The sequence below is a fragment of the Rhinatrema bivittatum genome, chromosome 3 (genome assembly GCF_901001135.1).
Source record: "Rhinatrema bivittatum chromosome 3, aRhiBiv1.1, whole genome shotgun sequence".
In the NCBI taxonomy this organism is placed as follows: domain Eukaryota; kingdom Metazoa; phylum Chordata; class Amphibia; order Gymnophiona; family Rhinatrematidae; genus Rhinatrema; species Rhinatrema bivittatum.
In genome coordinates, this window is record NC_042617.1 from 124444524 (window position 1) to 124464885 (window position 20362).

General features: G+C 40.8%; 1 protein-coding gene across 1 annotated transcript in view; it reads left to right on the top strand.

Moving 5' to 3' along the window:
• The window catches only part of USP34 (ubiquitin specific peptidase 34), a 1009100-nt gene that overhangs the window by 407734 nt on the left and 581004 nt on the right, over positions 1-20362 (top strand). Inside the window, exons 21-22 of the mRNA XM_029593702.1 lie at positions 3749-3903; positions 5351-5464. Of these exons, the coding sequence (XP_029449562.1) occupies positions 3749-3903; positions 5351-5464 (269 nt within the window). The remainder of the gene's footprint in view (positions 1-3748; positions 3904-5350; positions 5465-20362) is intronic.

Consider the following 20362-nt stretch of genomic DNA (forward strand, 5'->3'; position numbering starts at 1 on the left):
CCTCTCTATGAAAATACCTCCTGACATTGTTCCTAAATGTACCACCTTGGAGTTTTATATTGTGATCCCCTAGTTCTACATCTTCCCTTCCATTGAAAAATCTTGGCTTTTTTTCTGGTATTAAAATGTCTGAATCATATCTCCCCATCTCTCCTCTCTTCTAGGGTACACATTTTAATTTTTTTTCAGTCTCATCTATGAATTTTGGTACAAATCATGCACCATTTTGTTTGCTCTTCTTTGGGGACACACACACACACTTTTTATCCTTTCTGAGATACAGCCTCCAGAACCGAACACAGTACTTCAGGAGAGGCCTCACCAACAACCTGAAGAGAGACATTATTACCTCTCTTTTTCTACTGGTTATGTTTCTATTCATCTAAGTATCCTCCTGGCTCTGGCCATCTGGCCATCGCTATCTTGAGATCATCTGATACCATCATACCAAGGTCCCTCTTCTGTTTGATGCACATCAGTTCTTCACCACATACTACATACTGTTCCATTTCAAGTGCATGTCTCCATTTTTTGGCATTGAATCTTAACTCACAACAGAGTGTGGAACGATGAGCAAACACACTATAAATCAATTAGTCCAACAGGTGTGTTGCAAAATAGGTTTCAATGGTCCATAAAGAGAAACCCAGAACAAGCAATTAAACAAGAGAAGTTCAAGGATTCCAAGATGCCAAATCTTTATTGAGATATCAGTCCTCTGACACGGAACTGTGTTTCGCTAGGGCTGCATCGGGTGTGGGAGACTTCCTTCAAGAGTATAATGCCATTGATATTATACTACATGTAATTTGTCCCTCCCGATGCAGCCCTAGCGATACACGGTTCCATGTTGGGGGCTGACAGCTCAATAAAGATTTGGCATCTTGGAATTATTGAACTTCTCTTGTTTAATTGCTTGTTCTGGGTTTTCTCTTTATGGATCACTGTAACCTATTTTGCAACTCACCTGTTGGACTGATTGAATCTTAACTGCCAAGTATTAGACCACTCCGCCAGCTTTTCTTAGATTACTTTTCATTTTGTCTACTCCTTCAGGGGTGTCCACAGAATTGAAGCGTGCAAAGTGCATTTGTGATTGTTGTAGCATGCCTCCTGAGAAGGATGCAGAAGTGTTGGGTGCATTTGGAAAAAGCTCTTCCAAGGATCCTTACTTAGCTTCTGCTTTGCAGCTCATCAGATGTAGATGGTGCAGTATTTATTAAAATGTATGCAGATGTTTGAAGGCTTAAGCCCTTACTAAACTTTTTGGATTTCCAGACAGTAGTGAAAGCTCTAGTACTGCACAATCGATTATTGCAACTTTGTATATTGGCTTACTTTTTTCTACTTTGAGACCTTGTCAGGCCTTGCAGAATACTTCTGCCAGGATACAGGCCAAAAGTTGAGTGACCATATTCCTCTGGTTTTATGTCACTTGCATTGGCTACCAATACAATCGTGGATTTTGCATAAGGTTGCCCTAATAATACATAGGTTACTTTTGCTTGATTGTTTGCCATGGATCAATTCTATGCTTCATGTTTATAATCCAACATGTAATTTGTGATCTTCAGAGAGATTTTCTTAATGTGCCTTCTGCCGTAAAGCAAGGCTAGCTGAGAACCTGAGTGGGATTTTTCTGTGGCGAGTCCCACATTTTGGAACTAATTCCTTTAAGATTTGCATCTTGTAACTTGCAGTATATTTTTTGCACTTTATTGAAAAATGTTTATTTATTCAAGCATTTTTTTAAAATTCTGACTTGGTATTCATTGCTCGTTACTCTGCAGACTAGTGGTGCCTGTGTTTTTGTTTTTCTTTTAGTGATATTGATGTTTTAATATGACTTTGGTACTATATGTTAATTTTATTTATTTTATGATTGGATTTACTCTTGTTCTTGTTTTGATTTTGATTTTATCTATTTTATTTGTATTTTTATGAATTTTTCTTTGTATGCCACCTAGAGCCTAGGCATTAGGCAGCATAGAAATCATTGTAAATAAAAGCTGAAGCCTTTGACAGAATTAGAACAGGTGGGCTTTCATTGAGTAGTGAAAATGTAGAGAAATATTAGAAGTATATGATCTGTTCTGTGTATACAGCTTTTGACACTGAAGCCAGGACTTTGACCATGTCCACTGGAGCTCAAAGGTTTACATGGTTGCGAGCGAGTGGCCTTCATGTAGACTTGCACATCTATCTTGCGGATATACTTTATACAGAGGATAGTTTGGTAATAAGGGTTGGTGGCTCTGATTAAGGAGCATCAGTCCTCCCTATAATCATTATTATTGGCAGCTGGCTTCAGCCCAGCAACAATATTTGTTTCCTACAAATGCTTTTTCTTCCAAAGATGTCCCTTCCACCTTTTTCAGTGATATTGAGCTCCTCCCACTTTTCAGCTGTATTAGCTGCCTGCTAGAGGTTGGCAGAGTGAAAGGCGTCAGCCGAAGGCTCAGCAACAGTCCCAGCCTAAGCCTGGGACTACCTTGAGGCCCACCTCCTCCTCTGGGGTCTTGAAAATTATGGCATATGGCTTCTACTTATATGAAATTACAGCTTCATTGAAACTAAACCTTCTGATATGCCTTAATTCAGCAAATAGTGGTCATGAAGCTACTTTCTTGTCTCTATTGTTATGCCAATAGGAGGCACTACTACAAGTTGTGGTGTGTGAGCTGCTTTCCCTCTACAGATCTAAAACCCCGTTTGTTCCATTTCCTAAGGTGATAATGTTAGTGCTTTGTATTTCAAAATCTGAAAATCTGCCACCTCTGTTAATGGGTCATGCAATGCACAGCCAATACTTGTACCATCAACTCCTAACTTAATTCCTAAAAATGAAACCTGTAACAGACAACTTTGTATTTTGTTAGAATTTATTTTATTTCCTTCCTATGCTAATGCTTGTAAAAGTAGCTCTGTAGCGTGCATGCAAACAGATCGTGTAAGTGCTGTAAGTAACAAATCATTTACATAATCAAAGATACACCAGCTGGGAGTAGGGTGTGAACTGTCTGAAGGTCTTGGGACAAGATTTTAGAAAAGATAGAAGGGCTTTCTACAAAACCTTGTGGTGTTGATAACTTTGTTATACTGAAAAGTTGTTAATTCCCTACTTTGCACAACCAAAGGCACACAGTAGTCCAAATCTAAGACTGTGTACCACTTACCCAGTGGTTCAGTTTGGAGAATAGTAGCTGGATTTGTAACATTAGAGTATTCTGCTAGTACTAGTTCATTTAGTGCACGTAAGTCTTGCACTAATCGCCACTTCCCTGAAGGTTTTAAAACTGGGAACAAGGGAGTGTTGTAAGGTGAACCACTAGATTTTATTATACCATGTTTAAGAAGTGACGCAATTTCTGGTTTAATACCTTCCTGTGCTACTCTGGTTAAGGGATATTGACGTTGCATAGGTCCAGTACATCCTGGCTTTAATTGAATTTCCACTGAATATATACTCTGTACCTTGCCAAAAGGGTCCTGTTCAGTTGCCCATAAGGTTTCCTTATTCACTTTTTTGATAATTATTAAATTTTATTGTGGATTCCTCAATGGTTTTTGCATTTATGCAAAAATCTTTCCACAATATAATATTGAAAAATGCAGGCAGAGATTTAGTTTTCTATATGTTTTGATTTTTAAAGTAATTTTATATTTCATATTATATATTGGGAGAACATAAATGTTTGTTTGTTTGAACAGCAGAAGTAAAAAATTGAGTATTGAATTCTGTCTCCAGGACTGAGTTTAGAGCAGGTGGATATTCTATGGCACTGTTTAGTAGAAGATTCTGAATGCTATGATGATGCGCTACACTGGTTCCTAAATCAAGTTCGGAGTAAAGATCAGCATGCGATGGGAATGGAAACTTATAAACATCTTTTCTTAGAAAAGGTAAATATATGATATTTTGTATTGTTCATACTTTTATATGGTTAAACCTTATAGAGATTGTTTAACTTCTTGATGAAGTTCTCTGACTTAGATGATTTAAAAAGTTGAAATGTAGTAGTAATAGCAAACTTTTTTTTATTCCTTCTGGTACTTAATTAAAAGAAGCCTCCAAAACTCTATGCACTAACTTATGGTTACAATATATGTAATAAATTTATGATGGTCCAATGATTTTCTTTCACAAAATTTTTAATAATTCAGTAGGCGGCAACTCCACTGTATTACAGGTACTTGTTTCTGCCTACTGAATTATTAAAACCTTTGTGAATGAAAATCATTGGACCATTTGTTAATTGTAAACCGGCATGATGCGATACCTATTGCGAATGCCGGTATAGAAAAAACACAAATAAATAAATAAAATAAATAAATCTGCACTTGTGGTGTATGTACTTTGATTGCTGAGTGCAGTCCAAGCTCATGTGTTGGTATTTTACAGTATATGTAATTCCATTTCTTTTTTACTGTGGTCGGTGTTCTTTTGAAAAAGGACTCTCATCTTTAATGTTTCTGAGTGAGAAAAACTTCATTTGGAAGTTAAATGCTGCTTTAACTGCTTTCTTCTCTTAAAGTGATATGTTTTTCCTTGAAATCATTAAGAAATAATAAAACAAACAAACCTACCTTGAATAGCTTAATCTATTTAATGGAGGGAATTCATAATTTTTGGCTCTGCAGTTTCCTTCTAATCCTTTCAGATTCTAGCTCAATCTAGCCTTTATCAAGGCTATGGTTTCATGACCCTTCATTCTCAGCTACATGTCCCCTTTCTCCACTAGTTTTAATCCCTATGCTGTAGCGCATTTATGGACCCCCTCCGCTATCTGGAACCCAGCACATGTATATCCTTTATCTTGTCAGTATATCCTTTATCTGTTCAGCAATATCTGAGATTCCATTGTTTCTCCCTGGGGCACTGAACATTGCCTCTTCAACATTCTTTGTCCCTGTCAGCCCAAGGAGCAGAAGCGAAACTCGGGAATCAAACCTGGATCTCCCACATGGCAGTGCATAACATTGCCACTGAGTCTTTGGACTGGTCCTGGCAACCCATTTCTGAGCTTGTTTTCAAATAATGTTATAGTGGATAGCAAAGTGGAATTGTGTGCAAAGTTCTATTGGGATTGTGAGCTAGGAGCTCTTTGTGCAGTGTCCTGCACATTATCAAGTGAGCATCTCAGTGATATTGTGATGAAAAATATCTACCAAATTTTGAATATAATATGTAGTATAGCAAGATAATGCTTATTTCAATTTTTGTGAGTTAATACATTTTTGTGAACATTGAAATTCATAGTATATTTTACCAACAAAATATTTCACATGAAAGCACAAAGATGATTAGTTTTAATTTTCATATGAAAGGACTATTGTTTTGTTTATCAAGATGCCACAGCTAAAACCTGAAACTATCAGCATGACTGGTCTGAACCTGTTTCAGCATCTCTGCAACTTGGCCCGACTTGCTACTAGTGCATATGATGGTGGTTCAAATTCAGAGGTAAGTATAGTAATCATATACTTGCAGTATAGATTCTCATTTTATGAAGTAGTATAGTGGCATGAATCATTTATACTCTGGCACAGTATACAAGTTGCAAGTCAATCTGGGTTTTGCTTTCCCATGGTATGAGAAAGTAATTGATTGATTTTCTATGGGATGGGGCTCACAGTCTTTTATTTTATACCAGCTGCAGGAAGCAGGGAAGAGAGAGAGAAGAGAAGGCTGGAGCTCCAGTGTAAGAGCTGCCGGCCAGGCAGAGAAAGCACGGTGTGCTCCTGCAATTATTTTTGTAAGTTGTTTTGAGGAAAAAGGACTTTGTTAAAGTTGAGACTGAGGAAATTTTAGCTCAGCTGTGATTGCACATATTAATGTGGAGTGAAAGCATTTAAGGCTGGTAAACGGGATTGTAAATCACTTATTCCTACAATCTAGGATTCAAGTTTATTTTGTTCATTTCATGGTTCCCCCAATAGAATGAGACAGGTTCCCGAGGTGGCAAGACAAAGCCTGCTGCTGCTGTGTTTCTCCCCTTGTGGATCTAGGTTTTTTTTTCTTTTTGTATTTGTTTTTTCTTTCTTAAAAGTCCAGTAAATTTAACTTTCTGTATCTGTAAAATAAAACTGCACCAAATTCCTGCTATTCAAGGTTTCTTGGCTGGCTCTATTGCCTCTGGAGACCAAAAAAAAGGGATTTGTTTTGTTTAGGGTTTTTCCCGTCGATAGCAGGGCTGAATCAACCATGCTGTCTTGGGCTGTCCGTCAGGCCCAGGAAGGCGGAGCTTGTCAAAGCTGTTACACAGAGTTCAATTCTGTGCGTCTGCGCGCCCGTTCCTGCGCAGGAAAAGTAGATTCTCCTCTGTCTGTTTTTTCTGTGCGCGGGAACGCACGCGGGGCACTAGATCTCCTCATCAGAAGAGAATTTCCTCACATCTCTATTGGTTTAAAAGACATAAAATGAAAGAAGGTAAAGTTCCCAGGCCTTCAGGGTTCAAACCTTTGTGCCTGTGGGAAAATAAAGTCGATCACTGACGGCCACTCTGCCTGTTATGTGTGTCTGGGCCCAGGCCACAATCAGGCAAACTGTAGATACTGTGGCCAAATGTCGCCCAGGGCAAGGCGACAAATGGCAGAGAAAATCGAAAATTTGAGGCGAGCGAGGAGCTCTTATGCCCCCCCCCCCGGAATCACATTCTTCTCCGGGACCAGAGAAACAGACACCGACTCCAAAAAGGGCATCCGCTCTAGGCCCTTCCTCCGTGGGTGAGGGAGACAGTCGCGTGGAGAGGGTCCATAAACGGCGACATGCTCATAAAAAACAATCTGAATGAAGTTCACAGCCCTGGGATACCTCACCTTCGGCACAGCAATTGGGGCCTTTGACTGCGTCAAGACCGACACATCGGTCGATGCTGGACAAGACGTCGACGCAGACGACTGCTACGATGCACGCACCTTCGTCGATGCCGGTGCACCCACCAACGCTGGCGCATACTTCGACTCAGACGTGCCTGCCGGAGCACCTGCCGGAGCACCTGCCAACGCATCCAAAGGAGCCGACTCCATCAAAACAGTTGCAGGGTTCTCATAAACCTCATTACTCGACGCATTCCTCGATGCAGGGCGATGCAAAATCGACGCATCCAAAACAAAGGGCCCATAAACGCAGCTTAGCTGTATCAGGCCTAGCAGAGGTATCTCAAAAGAAAAAACAAAGAAGAGAAACATCACCTACTCCTCACTCGCACATTCCGAAAAAAACATTCCCATAAGAGGAAACATGTAACACATTTGCATTCTTCTGGTGCCTCTATGCCTGCTGACCATTCATCTCTTTCAGGACTACAGCATAGTTTACCCTTACAACTGAGCTCTAGTTATCATAGATCTCCTGCATCAGGGATAGTCTCCATGGACGATTGGATGAATATATCTTCTTATTCCTCTCTGTCATCATCTCCATCTCCAAACTTGTCCTCAGTTTCACATTCACAGGACAGAGATTCAGTGTTTCGTGAGCCCATTCATAGAAAACGGCCATGAGAGGTGACTTTAACACCACCGCCTACCCAACCAGATCCAGTGGGTGGGGGATGACTTACAGGCACCCACTCCTAGACCACTACCATTGAATATACTACAACCTCGTGTACCGGATCTGGCACAGCAGGCTTTGGCGCAGATTTCCACAGTGCTCACAGGATTTTTAACATCAATACAGACGGCATTTCAACTCACTCAACCCTCGCCACAGAGCCCTCCGCAATCTCCTTCAGATTCGAGAGTACACTCTCCTAAAAGACCAAGAAGTACATCTCCAGGGTCACCATTTTCGTCTTGTCCATTGCCAGTACAGCCAACACAACTAAGTCCTTCCTCAATTCCGCAGCAGCCGATTTCCATACCATCGTCGCCTACATCGTCAACGGGATACCCATCAGAAGGTCACTGAAGGTCCACAGGAGCCATTCTCGCCTCCTGAATATCTTACCTTACTAATAAATTTAGGGTAGGTATGATCGGCTCTACAATTGGAAATTCAAGTGGTACCTGATCTACGATCGGAAACCTTAGGTCTCTTAAAAATATTTGACCTACCTACGGAACTGACCAGCCTACCATCGCATAAAGTCCTCGATACATTACTCGAGAAATCCTGGGAGACTCCCTTCAACATAACGTCCATTTCTCGAAAGATTGACCTCAAATATAAGATGAAGCAATCAAAATATTATTCAACCCCGCAATTGCCACACCAATCCATTGTGGTGGAGTCAGCTATGCAGCGAGCTAAGAAGACAAGAACTCATTCCATTAACCCTCTGGGAAAGGACAATAAGTACTTGGATGATTTTGCCAAGAAATCATTCCAATCAGCAATGTTAGGTGCTTGTATTGGATAACACCAATTTTATATTGTTCAGTACTTATATGACTGTTTACAACAGGTGAAGACTCTTTTACCAACATCGGAAACATCTTCAGGGCTTCCTCAGCCTATACAAGACATGGAGGAAGGGTTACGCCATCTTCTCAGGACGGTATATGAGTCTTTTGAAATATCCTCCCATACTTCTGCATCTGCGATAGCAGTGCGAAGGATAGCGTGGCTCCGTTCTAGTGCCATAAGGGAGGATGTGCACGACAAACTTGTCAACCTTTTTTGCACAGGGGACAATTTGTTTGGTAGCCGTTTGCAGGAAATGGTTTCACAATTAAAGGAACAACCGGCAGCAGTACAGTCGCTGGTCAACCCTCCCGCATACTCTTCCAGGCATTTTTATGCACTGCCTCAACACCCGCCATACCAACGAAAACAATTCCGTCCGTATCCACCTTATAGACCCCTGACCTATCAACAACCACAAAGATCACAAATTCCGCAACAGAACAGGATAGCACCAGTTGCCTTTCTCATTCCTTGGACGGGCAAGCTCATTACGCTTTTCTGCTGATTCCTCTTCTTACTCGCACCATTCAGAAGTCCATTCAGGACAAAGTGAACCTCATCTTAATAACACAGACTTGGCCCAGACAACCGTGGTATGCCTACCTGCTCAAACTATCAATCGAGAATCCACTACGCTTGGAAGACCGCAGCGGTTCTCGTCTACATCCGATGCACCAGTCACTACACCTGACAGCATGGAGATTGAACGGTCGTTACTAGAGGAAATGGGTTTCTCATACAGGGTACAAAACGTAATAATATCTGCTAGGAAACCATCCACGCGATGAAATTACCATTTCAAGTGGAAGAGATACTCTACATGGTGTACAGACCACCATTTAGAACCCAGACACTGCTCGCCAGAACGCCTTTTGGACTACTTACACTATCTATATGCAACAGGTCTAGTGACAGCTTCAGTAAGAGTTCATCTGAGTGCAATCGCACTCAGATGAAGTGCCTTGGAGGAAGAAAGTCTCATAATGGGAGAGCACCAACCAGGTGCAGCAGGAAAGGATCCTGTAGCAAGGACCTGCTCTCTAGGTGATGCATTGTCCTTTCGCACTGAGGATATCTCCCCAAGGCCTACTGCCCAGGAGGGAAGGGTTAGGTCGGCCGTCATAGTTGGTGATTTTGATTATTAGGAATGTAGATAGCTGGGTGGCGGGTGGGCGTGAGGATCGCCTGGTAACATGCCTACCTGGTGCGAAGGTGGCGGACCTCACACGTCACCTAGATAGGATTTTAGACAGTGCTGGGGAGGAGCCGGCTGTCGTGGTACACGTGGGCACCAACGACATAGGAAAATGTGGGAGGGAGGTTCTGGAAGCCAAATTTAGGCTCTTAGGTAGAAAGATTAAATCCAGAACCTCCAGGGTAGCATTCTCTGAAATGCTCCCTGTTCCACGCGCAGGTCACCAGAGGCAGGCAGAGCTCCGGAGTCTCAATGCGTGGATGAGACAATGGTGCAAGTCAGAGGGATTCAGTTTTGTTAGGAACTGGGGAACCTTTTGGGGAAGGGGGAGTCTCTTCCGAAGGGATGGGCTCCACCTTAACCAGGGTGGAACCAGACTGCTGGCGCTAACCTTTAAAAAGGAGATAGAGCAGCTTTTAAACTAGAACAAAGGGGAAAGCCGACAGTCGCTCAGCAGCGCATGGTTCGGAGAGATGTATCTTTAAAGGATACTAATGATGCATTAGAATTAGGGCATCCCGACAGTGAGGTTCCAATAATTAGAAAAGTAGTCCAAGTGCCTGTAACTAAACACTCACCTGAGCTAAAAAATTCTAACTTATCCCTATCAATTAAAAAGCAGAATAAAAATACAAACAAAAAACAAACTTTGAAATGTTTGTATGCTAATGCCAGAAGTCTAAGAAGTAAGATGGGAGAATTAGAATGTATAGCAGTAAATGATGACATAGACTTAATTGGCATCTCAGAGACATGGTGGAAAGAGGATAACCAATGGGACAGTGCTATACCGGGGTACAAATTATATCGCAATGACAGAGAGGAGCAGTCGGGAGGAGGTGTGGCGCTTTATGTCCGGGATGGCATAGAGTCCAACAGGATAAACATCCTGCATGAGACTAAATACAAAATTGAATCTTTATGGGTAGAAATCCCTTGTGCATCAGGGAAGACTACAGTGATAGGGGTATACTACCGTCCACCTGGTCAAGATGGTGAGATGGACAGTGAAATGCTAAGAGAAATTAGGGAAGCTAACCAAATTGGTAGTGCAGTAATAATGGGAGACTTCAATTACCCCAATATAGACTGGGTAAATGTATCATAGGGTCACGCTAGAGAGATAACGTTCCTGGATGGAATAAATGATAGCTTTATGGAGCAATTGGTTCAGGAACCGACGAGAGAGGGAGCAATTTTAGATCTAATTCTCAGTGGAGCACAGGACTTGGTGAGAGAGGTAACGGTGGTGGGGCCGCTTGGCAATAGTGATCATAATATGATCAAATTTGATTTAATGACTGGAAAAGGAACAGTGTGCAAATCCAAGGCTCTCGTGCTAAACTTTCAAAAGGGAAACTGATAAAATGAGAAAAATTGTTAGAAAAAAACTGAAAGGAGCAGCTACAAAAGTAAAAAATGTCCAAGAGGCAAGGTCATTGTTAAAAAATACCATTCTAGAAGCACAGTCCAGATGTATTCCACACATTAAGAAAGGTGGAAAGAAGGCAAAACGATTACCGGCATGGTTAAAAGGGGAGGTGAAAGAAGCTATTTTAGCCAAAAGATCTTCATTCAAAAATTGGAAGAAGGATCCAACAGAAGAAAATAGGATAAAGCATAAACACTGGCAAGTTAAATGTAAGACATTGATAAGACAGGCTAAGAGAGAATTTGAAAAGAAGTTGGCTGTAGAGGCAAAAACTCACAGTAAAAACTTTTTTAAATATATCCGAAGCAGAAAACCTGTGAGGGAGTCAGTTGAACCGTTAGATGATCGAGGGGTTAAAGGGGCACTTAGAGAAGATAAGGCCATCGCGGAAAGATTAAATGATTTCTTTGCTTCGGTGTTTACTGAAGAGGATGTTGGGGAGGTACCCTAATGGAGAAGGTTTTCATGGGTAATGATTCAGATGGACTGAATCAAATCACGGTGAACCTAGAAGATGTGGTAGGCCTGATTGACAAACTGAAGAGTAGTAAATCACCTGGACCGGATGGTATACACCCCAGAGTTCTGAAGGAACTAAAAAATGAAATTTCAGACCTATTAGTAACTTATCATTAAAATCATCCATTGTACCTGAAGACTGGAGGATAGCAAATGTAACCCCAATATTTAAAAGGGGCTCCAGGGGTGATCCGGGAAACTACAGACCGGTTAGCCTGACTTCAGTGCCAGGAAAAATAGTGGAAAGTGTTCTAAACATCAAAATCACAGAACATATAGAAAGACATGGTTTAATGGAACAAAGTCAGCATGGCTTTACCCAGGGCAAGTCTTGCCTCACAAATCTGCTTCACTTTTTTGAAGGAGTTAATAAACATGTGGATAAAGGTGAACCGGTAGATATAGTATACTTGGATTTTCAGAAGGCGTTTGACAAAGTTCCTCATGAGAGGCTTCTAGGAAAAGTAAAAAGTCATGGGATAGGTGGCGATGTCCTTTTGTGGATTGCAAGCTGGCTAAAAGACAGGAAACAGAGTAGGATTAAATGGGCAATTTTCTCAGTGGAAGGGAGTGGACAGTGGAGTGCCTCAGGGATCTGTATTGGGACCCTTACTGTTCAATATAGTTATAAATGATCTGGAAAGAAATACGACGAGTGAGATAATCAAATTTGCAGATGACACAAAATTGTTCAGAGTAGTTAAATCACAAGCAGATTGTGATAAATTGCAGGAAGACCTTGTGAGACTGGAAAATTGGGCATCCAAATGGCAGATGAAATTTAATGTGGATAAGTGCAAAGTGATGCATATAGGGAAAAATAACCCATGCTATAATTACACGATGTTGGGTTCCATATTAGGTGCTACAACCCAAGAAAGAGATCTAGGTGTCATAGTGGATAACACATTGAAATCGTCGGTTCAGTGTGCTGCGGCAGTCAAAAAAGCAAACAGAATGTTGGGAATTATTAGAAAAGGAATGATGAATAAAACGGAAAATGTCATAATGCCTCTGTATCGCTCCATGGTGAGACCGCACCTTGAATACTGTGTACAATTCTGGTCGCCGCATCTCAAAAAAGATATAATTGCGATGGAGAAGGTACAGAGAAGGGCTACCAAAAAACGGGAATGGAACAACTCCCCTATGAGGAAAGACTAAAGAGGTTAGGACTTTTCAGCTTGGAGAAGAGACGACTGAGGGGGGATATGATAGAGGTGTTTAAAATCATGAGAGGTCTAGAACGGGTAGATGTGAATCGGTTATTTACTCTTTCGGATAGTAGAAAGACTAGGGGACACTCCATGAAGTTAGCATGGGGCACATTTAAAACTAATCGGAGAAAGTTCTTTTTTATTCAACGCACAATTAAACTCTGGAATTTGTTGCCGGAGAATGTGGTTCGTGCAGTTGGTGTAGCTGTGTTTAAAAAAAGGATTGGATGAGTTCTTGGAGGAGAAGTCCATTACCTGCTATTAAGTTCACTTAGAGAATAGCCACTGCCATTAGCGATGGTTACATGGAATGGACTTAGTTTTTGGGTGCTTGCCAGGTTCTTGTGGCCTGGATTGGCCACTGTTGGAAACGGGATGCTGGGCTTGATGGACCCTTGGTCTGACCCAGTATGGCATTTTCTTATGTTCTTATGTTCTTACATGTATTGCATAAAGGCCAATCCATCGCCACTCATCCAATGGTTTCACGTTTCATGACGGGCCTCGCACATCTTCGGCCACCAGTTTCAAAACCAATTCCATGGGATTTAAATATAATATTGGAACAGCTTATGCTATCTCCATTCGAACCTATGGAAACCTCCCACATTAAATACCTTACGTGGAAGGTAGATTTACTGGTTGCTGTGACTTCCGCTTGACGAGTCAGTGAACTTCAGGCCTTAGAACATTACAGTCCGTACATGGAATTCTACCATAATAAGGTAGTACTTCGAACACACCCATCCTTTTTACCAAAGGTAATTTCTGCCTTTCACCTCAGCCAATCCATTGAACTGCCGACCTTTTTCCCAAAACCACATCGGACAGATAGACTATTACACACATTAGACTGTAAACGAGCATTGGCCTATTACAAGAGTAGAACTTTGAATGAAGCCCGCCATTCTCAACTGTTCCTAACCTTTAACCCTAATTTTCCCGGCTTGCCGGTGTCCCAAAGAACCATTTCCAGCTGGATTGTTCAATGCATACGGTTTTGCTATGAGAAGAAGAATCTACAACTTTCCTCATCTTCAAGAGCAGTTGCCACTTCACTTGCCCATCTACGAAACGTTCCGCCACTTGACATCTGTAAGGCGGCAACTTGGTCATCTCTACATATCTTCACATCACACTATTGCCTCAATCAACAAACAGCAGCAGATACTATGTTGGGTCGGGCAGTACTCAACACCCTTACGACATAAATACATGGTGGCCTGTCCACAATCTGGGTCACGCTAACTCTGAAAGACAGAATCAGCACACATATTCTGCATGACCATTAGCTTGGGACTCCCAAAACGGCATGGCTGATTCAGCCTGCTATCGACGGGAAAAAGCAAGTTTACTTACTGTAAATGGTGTTTCCTTAGCTAGCAGGATGAATCAGCCATGCAGACCCGCCCACCTCTTTGGACGGCCACCTTAACAACATCATCAAGTCATACGACTGCTATATATTAGACTGAGGAGAATCTGCTTTTCCTGCGCGGGAATGGACGTGCAGACGCACAGAGTTGAACTCTGTGTAACAGCTTTGACAAGCACCGCCTTCCTGGGCCTGACAGACAGCCCAAGACAGCATGGCTGGTTCATCCTGCTAGCTACTTGCTTTTGTTTTGCAGTAAGTTTTTTTTTTTTTTTTTTTTTTTAAGATGTTTTGAGGTGGCTTCATCACACACTCCTATTGTAAGAGTTTTATTATTTGGGGCATCTCTCAAGGGCTGATGCATACTGTTGCCACAACTGAGAAGCAGTTGTATATGTAGTATGAGTCAGTTCTTTAATATATTGCTGAAATACAAAATTTTAATTTTTGCTGAAAAAATTTACGTACCCACAAGATGCTGTTAGGTGACAAATATTAATGACATTGATTTATCTTGATAGGCCACTACATACAGATACATGTACGCAGTTTGGGGAGGTAATTGTTCATTATTTCTCTGTAGACATGCAGGAGCAAATAGCCACATAAATGGAGTGACGTCATCAAATGGTGCCAACATGAAAAAAGTTCTCTTTCTCAGCTGCCATAGGCTGAAAAGTCTTTGTAAGAATGCATAGAAATCCCTATGCGAGTCCTTACAGTTTTTTCTCATCCATGCTAAAGAACTTGCTTTGCTGCCACTACATTTTTTTCAGTAATTTCTTTGTTTTTCTGTGTATTTATTTTTATTTCTGCAGGATCACAGTCATCTAATTTGTGAAAAGTCTATTTAAATTATGTGAGAAATATCACCATAGAGTGGGAAGCCAGGACCTGCACAATTTGTGCCTCAGGTGCCTAGGTCCCAATCATGATTTGGCCCAATAAAAAGTGAGTTGGAGCTTTGAGATACAGAGAATCATGACTCTTTAAAAATCATCAGCTAAACTTAGGATGAAAAAATGGTGTAAGGGAAAAAATACCACACTGAAGAGTTTGTGCCAAAGCATTTGCTGGCACCGAGCACTTTAGCTCCATGCATCTCCGCACTATGTTTATTGACACCAAAAATGTTACCTTTGGTGCTGGAATTGGTACAGAGAGAAGCAAATCTACTCCTCCTGTTTTAATCCTGCAGTGGATAACACATTGGGGCAAGCTGTACCAGTCCTTTCCTTGCCCCCATTGCCAGAGGCACTTGTTGAAAAGATGTGGAAAGATTTTGTAAAATTTTATATATCTGACTCAGTGCATCCAGCATCATTGGAGGTTGATTCACCACTTCCTATTTTGGAAAAGCTGCCCACAGAACTTTCAGTTCAGTCTTCAGCTACTTCTGGTCTTCCTCTGCAGTTTTTACCATTGGATAAATAAAAACAAGATTCACCTATAATAATTCCTGACAATAAAGATTCGGACTACTCAGACTATTCTGATTTGTTACATTCAATAGCAGAATCCTTTGAATTGCTATTAAACCTGTTTCCAGAACCACAAGGAAATAGTACACCTCTAGAGAACTTGTCTTATCTGGCTTTCTTACTAAAGATGTGTCAGACTATTCTTTTCCAGCTTGTGGAAACTACTTAGGAAATGGAAGAACTCCAGGGAGTATTGAAATTTATTCATCCACAAAGACAGATTAAAGCAATACTTGTGTATAAAGCCTTGTAGAATGTGTGGACAAAAGATTTGGAAAAATTCGTATCAGTTATTAGTTTCAGAGAGCATGGAAATGAGTGCAACAATGTCAAGAACACTCAAAGGTTCAACTATCTCATGACTCCTTGGTAGTAGTCACCAATGAAAAAGGCTAGAAAATACAGATCTTTCTTAGACATTCCACATACAAAAGATCCTACATTCAATCCAGAATCAACATGAGCTTAGTGCTCAAAACGCTAAAGTTTTTGTTTTATCCATTTTTGCTTACTGTAAACATTTTTAGTCTGTTTTTAATATACTGGATTGTTTGTTCTTGTACTCTGCTTAGCACTGCTTTGTTATAGGCAGACAACAAATCTCTAAATAAATAAGTAAATAGTGGGTTTCTTTGTGAATATGGAAAAATCCCAGCTAAAGCCCATGTGATATCTGAAGTTGGAGCTCAAATCAATACCAAGCTAAACAAGGCTTTCCTGCTATCTAGAGGATGCACAGCCTCATCAACATAGTTCAAATGGCTTGCAACTGTTCAGAGGTAACAGCTAGACTGTTGATGCAAATGTTGGGACATATGGCAACTGCTGTGCATGTTATGCTAATGGCAAGGTTACATATGAGAGGAGCATAATGGCACCTTGAATTGGAAGCAGTGTGTTCATCCATTTATCAAAGATATTAGTAACAAAAGATCTCAGAAATTCCATAATCTAGTTGACAGATCTGTCAGACCTTCCCTTCCAACTAGCAGAAATTGAACATGTCATAACTATGGATGCACCTCTTGTAGGGTGGGGTGCTCCTCTAAACATTTGCTTTGTGCACCATACAAGAGAAGTCAACACTCCAAGCAGTTACATATTAAGAGGTAGATTTTAAAAACATATGCGCGCGCGTACGTTTGTTCGCGCCACCAAAAGTACACCAGATTTTATAAGATACGCGCGTAGCCTATAAAATCCGGGGTCGGCGCGCACAAGGGGGTGCACATTTGTGCAACCTGTGAGCGCCGAGCCCGGCGCGCGTTGCCTGTTCCCTCCGAGGTCGCTCCGAAATCGGAGCGGCCTCGGAGGGAACTTTCCTTCGCCCTTCCCACACCTTCCCCTACCTAACCCCCCCCCTCGGCCCTATCTAAACCCCCCCCCCCCCACCTTTGTTGCTAGATTTACACCTGCTGGCGCGCCATCACCCGACCTGGGGGCTGGTCCGGAGGCCTCGACCATGCCCCCGGTCCCGCCCCCGGACACACCCCCTCCCTCCGCCCCTTTTATGAAGCCCCGGGACTTACGCGCGTCCCGGGGCTGTGCGTGCACCAGATCCGGCCGGATTTACGCACGCAGGGCATTTAAAATCTGACCCTGAGTATTTTAGTGTATTACATTTTTTTTAATATGATTGTATTTTATTTGTTTAATTGTATCTTATTTGTTTAATTTACCATATTTTAGGAACAATTGCTCATTATTTAACTTATTGTTGTTAATGTTTTACTTATATTTTATGCATGGAAACCATTGTGATGGCCAGTCTGAACGATGGTATATTAGAGCTTAATAAATAAATAAAATTTTTGGAACTCTACTCGCATTTCAGACTTTGATAATAAAACCTCATCTATCCAGATTCAGAAGACAAGTAGTCATATTCTACATAAACAGGGAGACTCGGGTCTTGTAAACCTATGCAAAGAAGTGGTCAAAATTTGGAACTGGGCAATACAGAGGGACATCACATTATCAGCAATCTTATCTCCTGGGCAAGGGCAAGGGCAATGTGATAGCAGACACTCTTGCCTTCAACCTCACAAATACTCTACATCTCATAGTTGTATGAGATTTGTCCCAGAAATGGGGAACTCTTCTTATAGACCTTTTCGCAGAGCCAAACAATTATACACATCCTTTATACTACTCCAAAAGACCAACGATCGACGCAGGCACACATGATGCACTCGTTATCAAATGGAATATAGGCTCATGTATGCTTTCTCTTCAATTCCATGGGTCTCAAAGACATTGTTAAAGCTAAGACAGGACAAGGGAAAGATGATACACATGGCTCTTTTTTGGCTTTGCCAGATGTGGTTTCCCTGGCTTCAGATATTAGTCATACCTCCTCCAGTTCATCTTCAGTCTTTCTGGATCTCCTAACTCAATTCCGAAATTTTCTCCATCCCAATTTCCAGTCTTTGGCTCTCACAGCATGGATGTTGAAAGCAAAGTAATAATGAAGGTACTATTTTTTCCCCAAGTGAAGCAAGTTATAATAGCAGTAGAAAACCCAACACTAGATGCTTCTATAATTTTAAATGGAAGAGATTATCCTCGTGGTGTTCCACAGTCCACAAAGATCCAGTTAGTTGTTCAATATCAACATTGTTTCAATACCTCTTGTCATCTGTCCAGTTTGAGATTGACATCAAACTCAGAATTTATTTGTGCAATTGCAGAATACAACCACCATGCAGATGGTGTACCTATATTTCAACTGCCAATAGTTTCAAGATTCATAAAAAAATGTATTATGTCTGCAGCCTCCAATAAAAACGTCTCCTGCACAATAGGACCTTCTTTCCTAGCTAATGAGCCTCCTTTTGAACCTGTGGCAACCACAGAAATTAAATGGATATCTTGGAAATTACTTTTTCTTGTAGCAATAATGTCTGCATGAATAATATGTGAACCTACTCTCCTGTATATGCAAATCTTTCCTAATAAAATAATTTTGAGAACTCCCCTCAATTTCATCTCAACTAATCTATTAGAACATAAGATTTGCCATACTGGGTCAGACAACAGGTCTATCAAGCCCACTATCCTGTTTCCAACAGTAGCCAATCCAGGTCACAAGTACCTGGCAGGATCCTAAAGGGTAGATAGATTTCATGCTGCTTATCCCAGGGATAAGCAGTGGATTTCTGAAACTCCACCTTAATAATGGTTTATGGATTTTTCCTCCAAGAACTTGTCCAAATCTTTTTTTTTTTTTTTTTTTTTTTTTTTTTTTTAAAAGGAAAATTTTGTTTATTGAGCAGAAGGCTTTACAAAGTTTAAACCATATGGACAAATACAACTCTCCAATTATAAACATTTCCATCATAATACAAAGAGAGAACTGAATATAACTAATCTTTCTCCAAAGAACATTTGAAGTTACCTTCAGCGCTTTACTCCCCCCTCCCCTCAGATTGCCATCATATACTTAATACATTTACAATCATACTGTAAATTCTAGGAGAGAGCAATTTTAGATATAGATCCCAAATTTTTAGAAACTTCTTATGTCATCTTATATTAAGCACAGTTAATCTTTCCATAAGCAGTAAACCGTGCATAAGATTACTCCACATCTCTAAGAGTCACCACACATCCATTGTAACAAGATACATTTTTTTTTTTATCATGCAACTTGCTTTTCAGTCAGACACTAGCAAATTTTCATCTGATATTTCGCAGTCATCCAGAACATCCAATAAACATAGTTTGACATCCACCGTTACTGGACACTCGACTCAAATTGAACTATGTGCAAAAACATTACCCAAAATTGTTGAATAGTGGGACATAACCAGAAACAATGGAAAAATGTGCCCTCTGATGCTGCACATTTTAAACATTTTTTATCCAGAATGATATGAGCCTTATAGGCTCACAAAGGCAAAATAAAGTCTGTGCACTATTTTAAATTGCTTTTCTCGAACATCTGCACTCTCAACCAGTTTCCCTAATCTACCTAGTGTAAAACATATATCATCTTCTGCCAGAGTTAAATATAAATCCACAGACCATTTGGCATTTATTTCAGAAAGTGGGTCTGAGTTCCACTCGTCCGTCATATTCCTGTATAATTTTGAGAGCATCCAACTTTTGAATTGGCGTGAATGACATTGTTTCAAAATTACCTTCCAAAAAACACTCTTTATTCCTTTGTAATACCGAGTCTTTATAGTGATGCAACTGCAAGTATGCTTAGAAATCTTTATTGTTCGTTATATTTATCTCTTAACTCCTGGAATGTCAGAACTCCCTGCCTTGTCTCTACTAAAAACTGACCAGTCATATTTAGTCCACACTCTTCCCACTGACAGAAGGTCCCTTGAACCAATCCTGATTGAAAATCTGCATTTCTTCTAACTGACAAAAATATCGACACGCCCATAGGCAACCCATACTTAGTTCTTTCCCATCTCCAAGCTTTAAGAATAGGTATAAATAATTGCTTCATCAGTGTTGGCAGAGATATTTCTGAGTTTTTTTGCATGAAGAATATATGACATTGCCATCAGATGAATCATGCTGTTGTCGATCTCAGTGTCACCATACTTAGTCCACCTATCCAATCCCTTAGCACCCTGAACAAACTTGCAGCATTATGTAATTACAAATTAGATAGCTGTAAACCACCCTCCCAAAAACTGAACTGGAGTTGAGAAACCCTCGTGAGGTTGTCTCAGTTCCATATAAAATTAGAGATCAGTTTATGCCAAGCA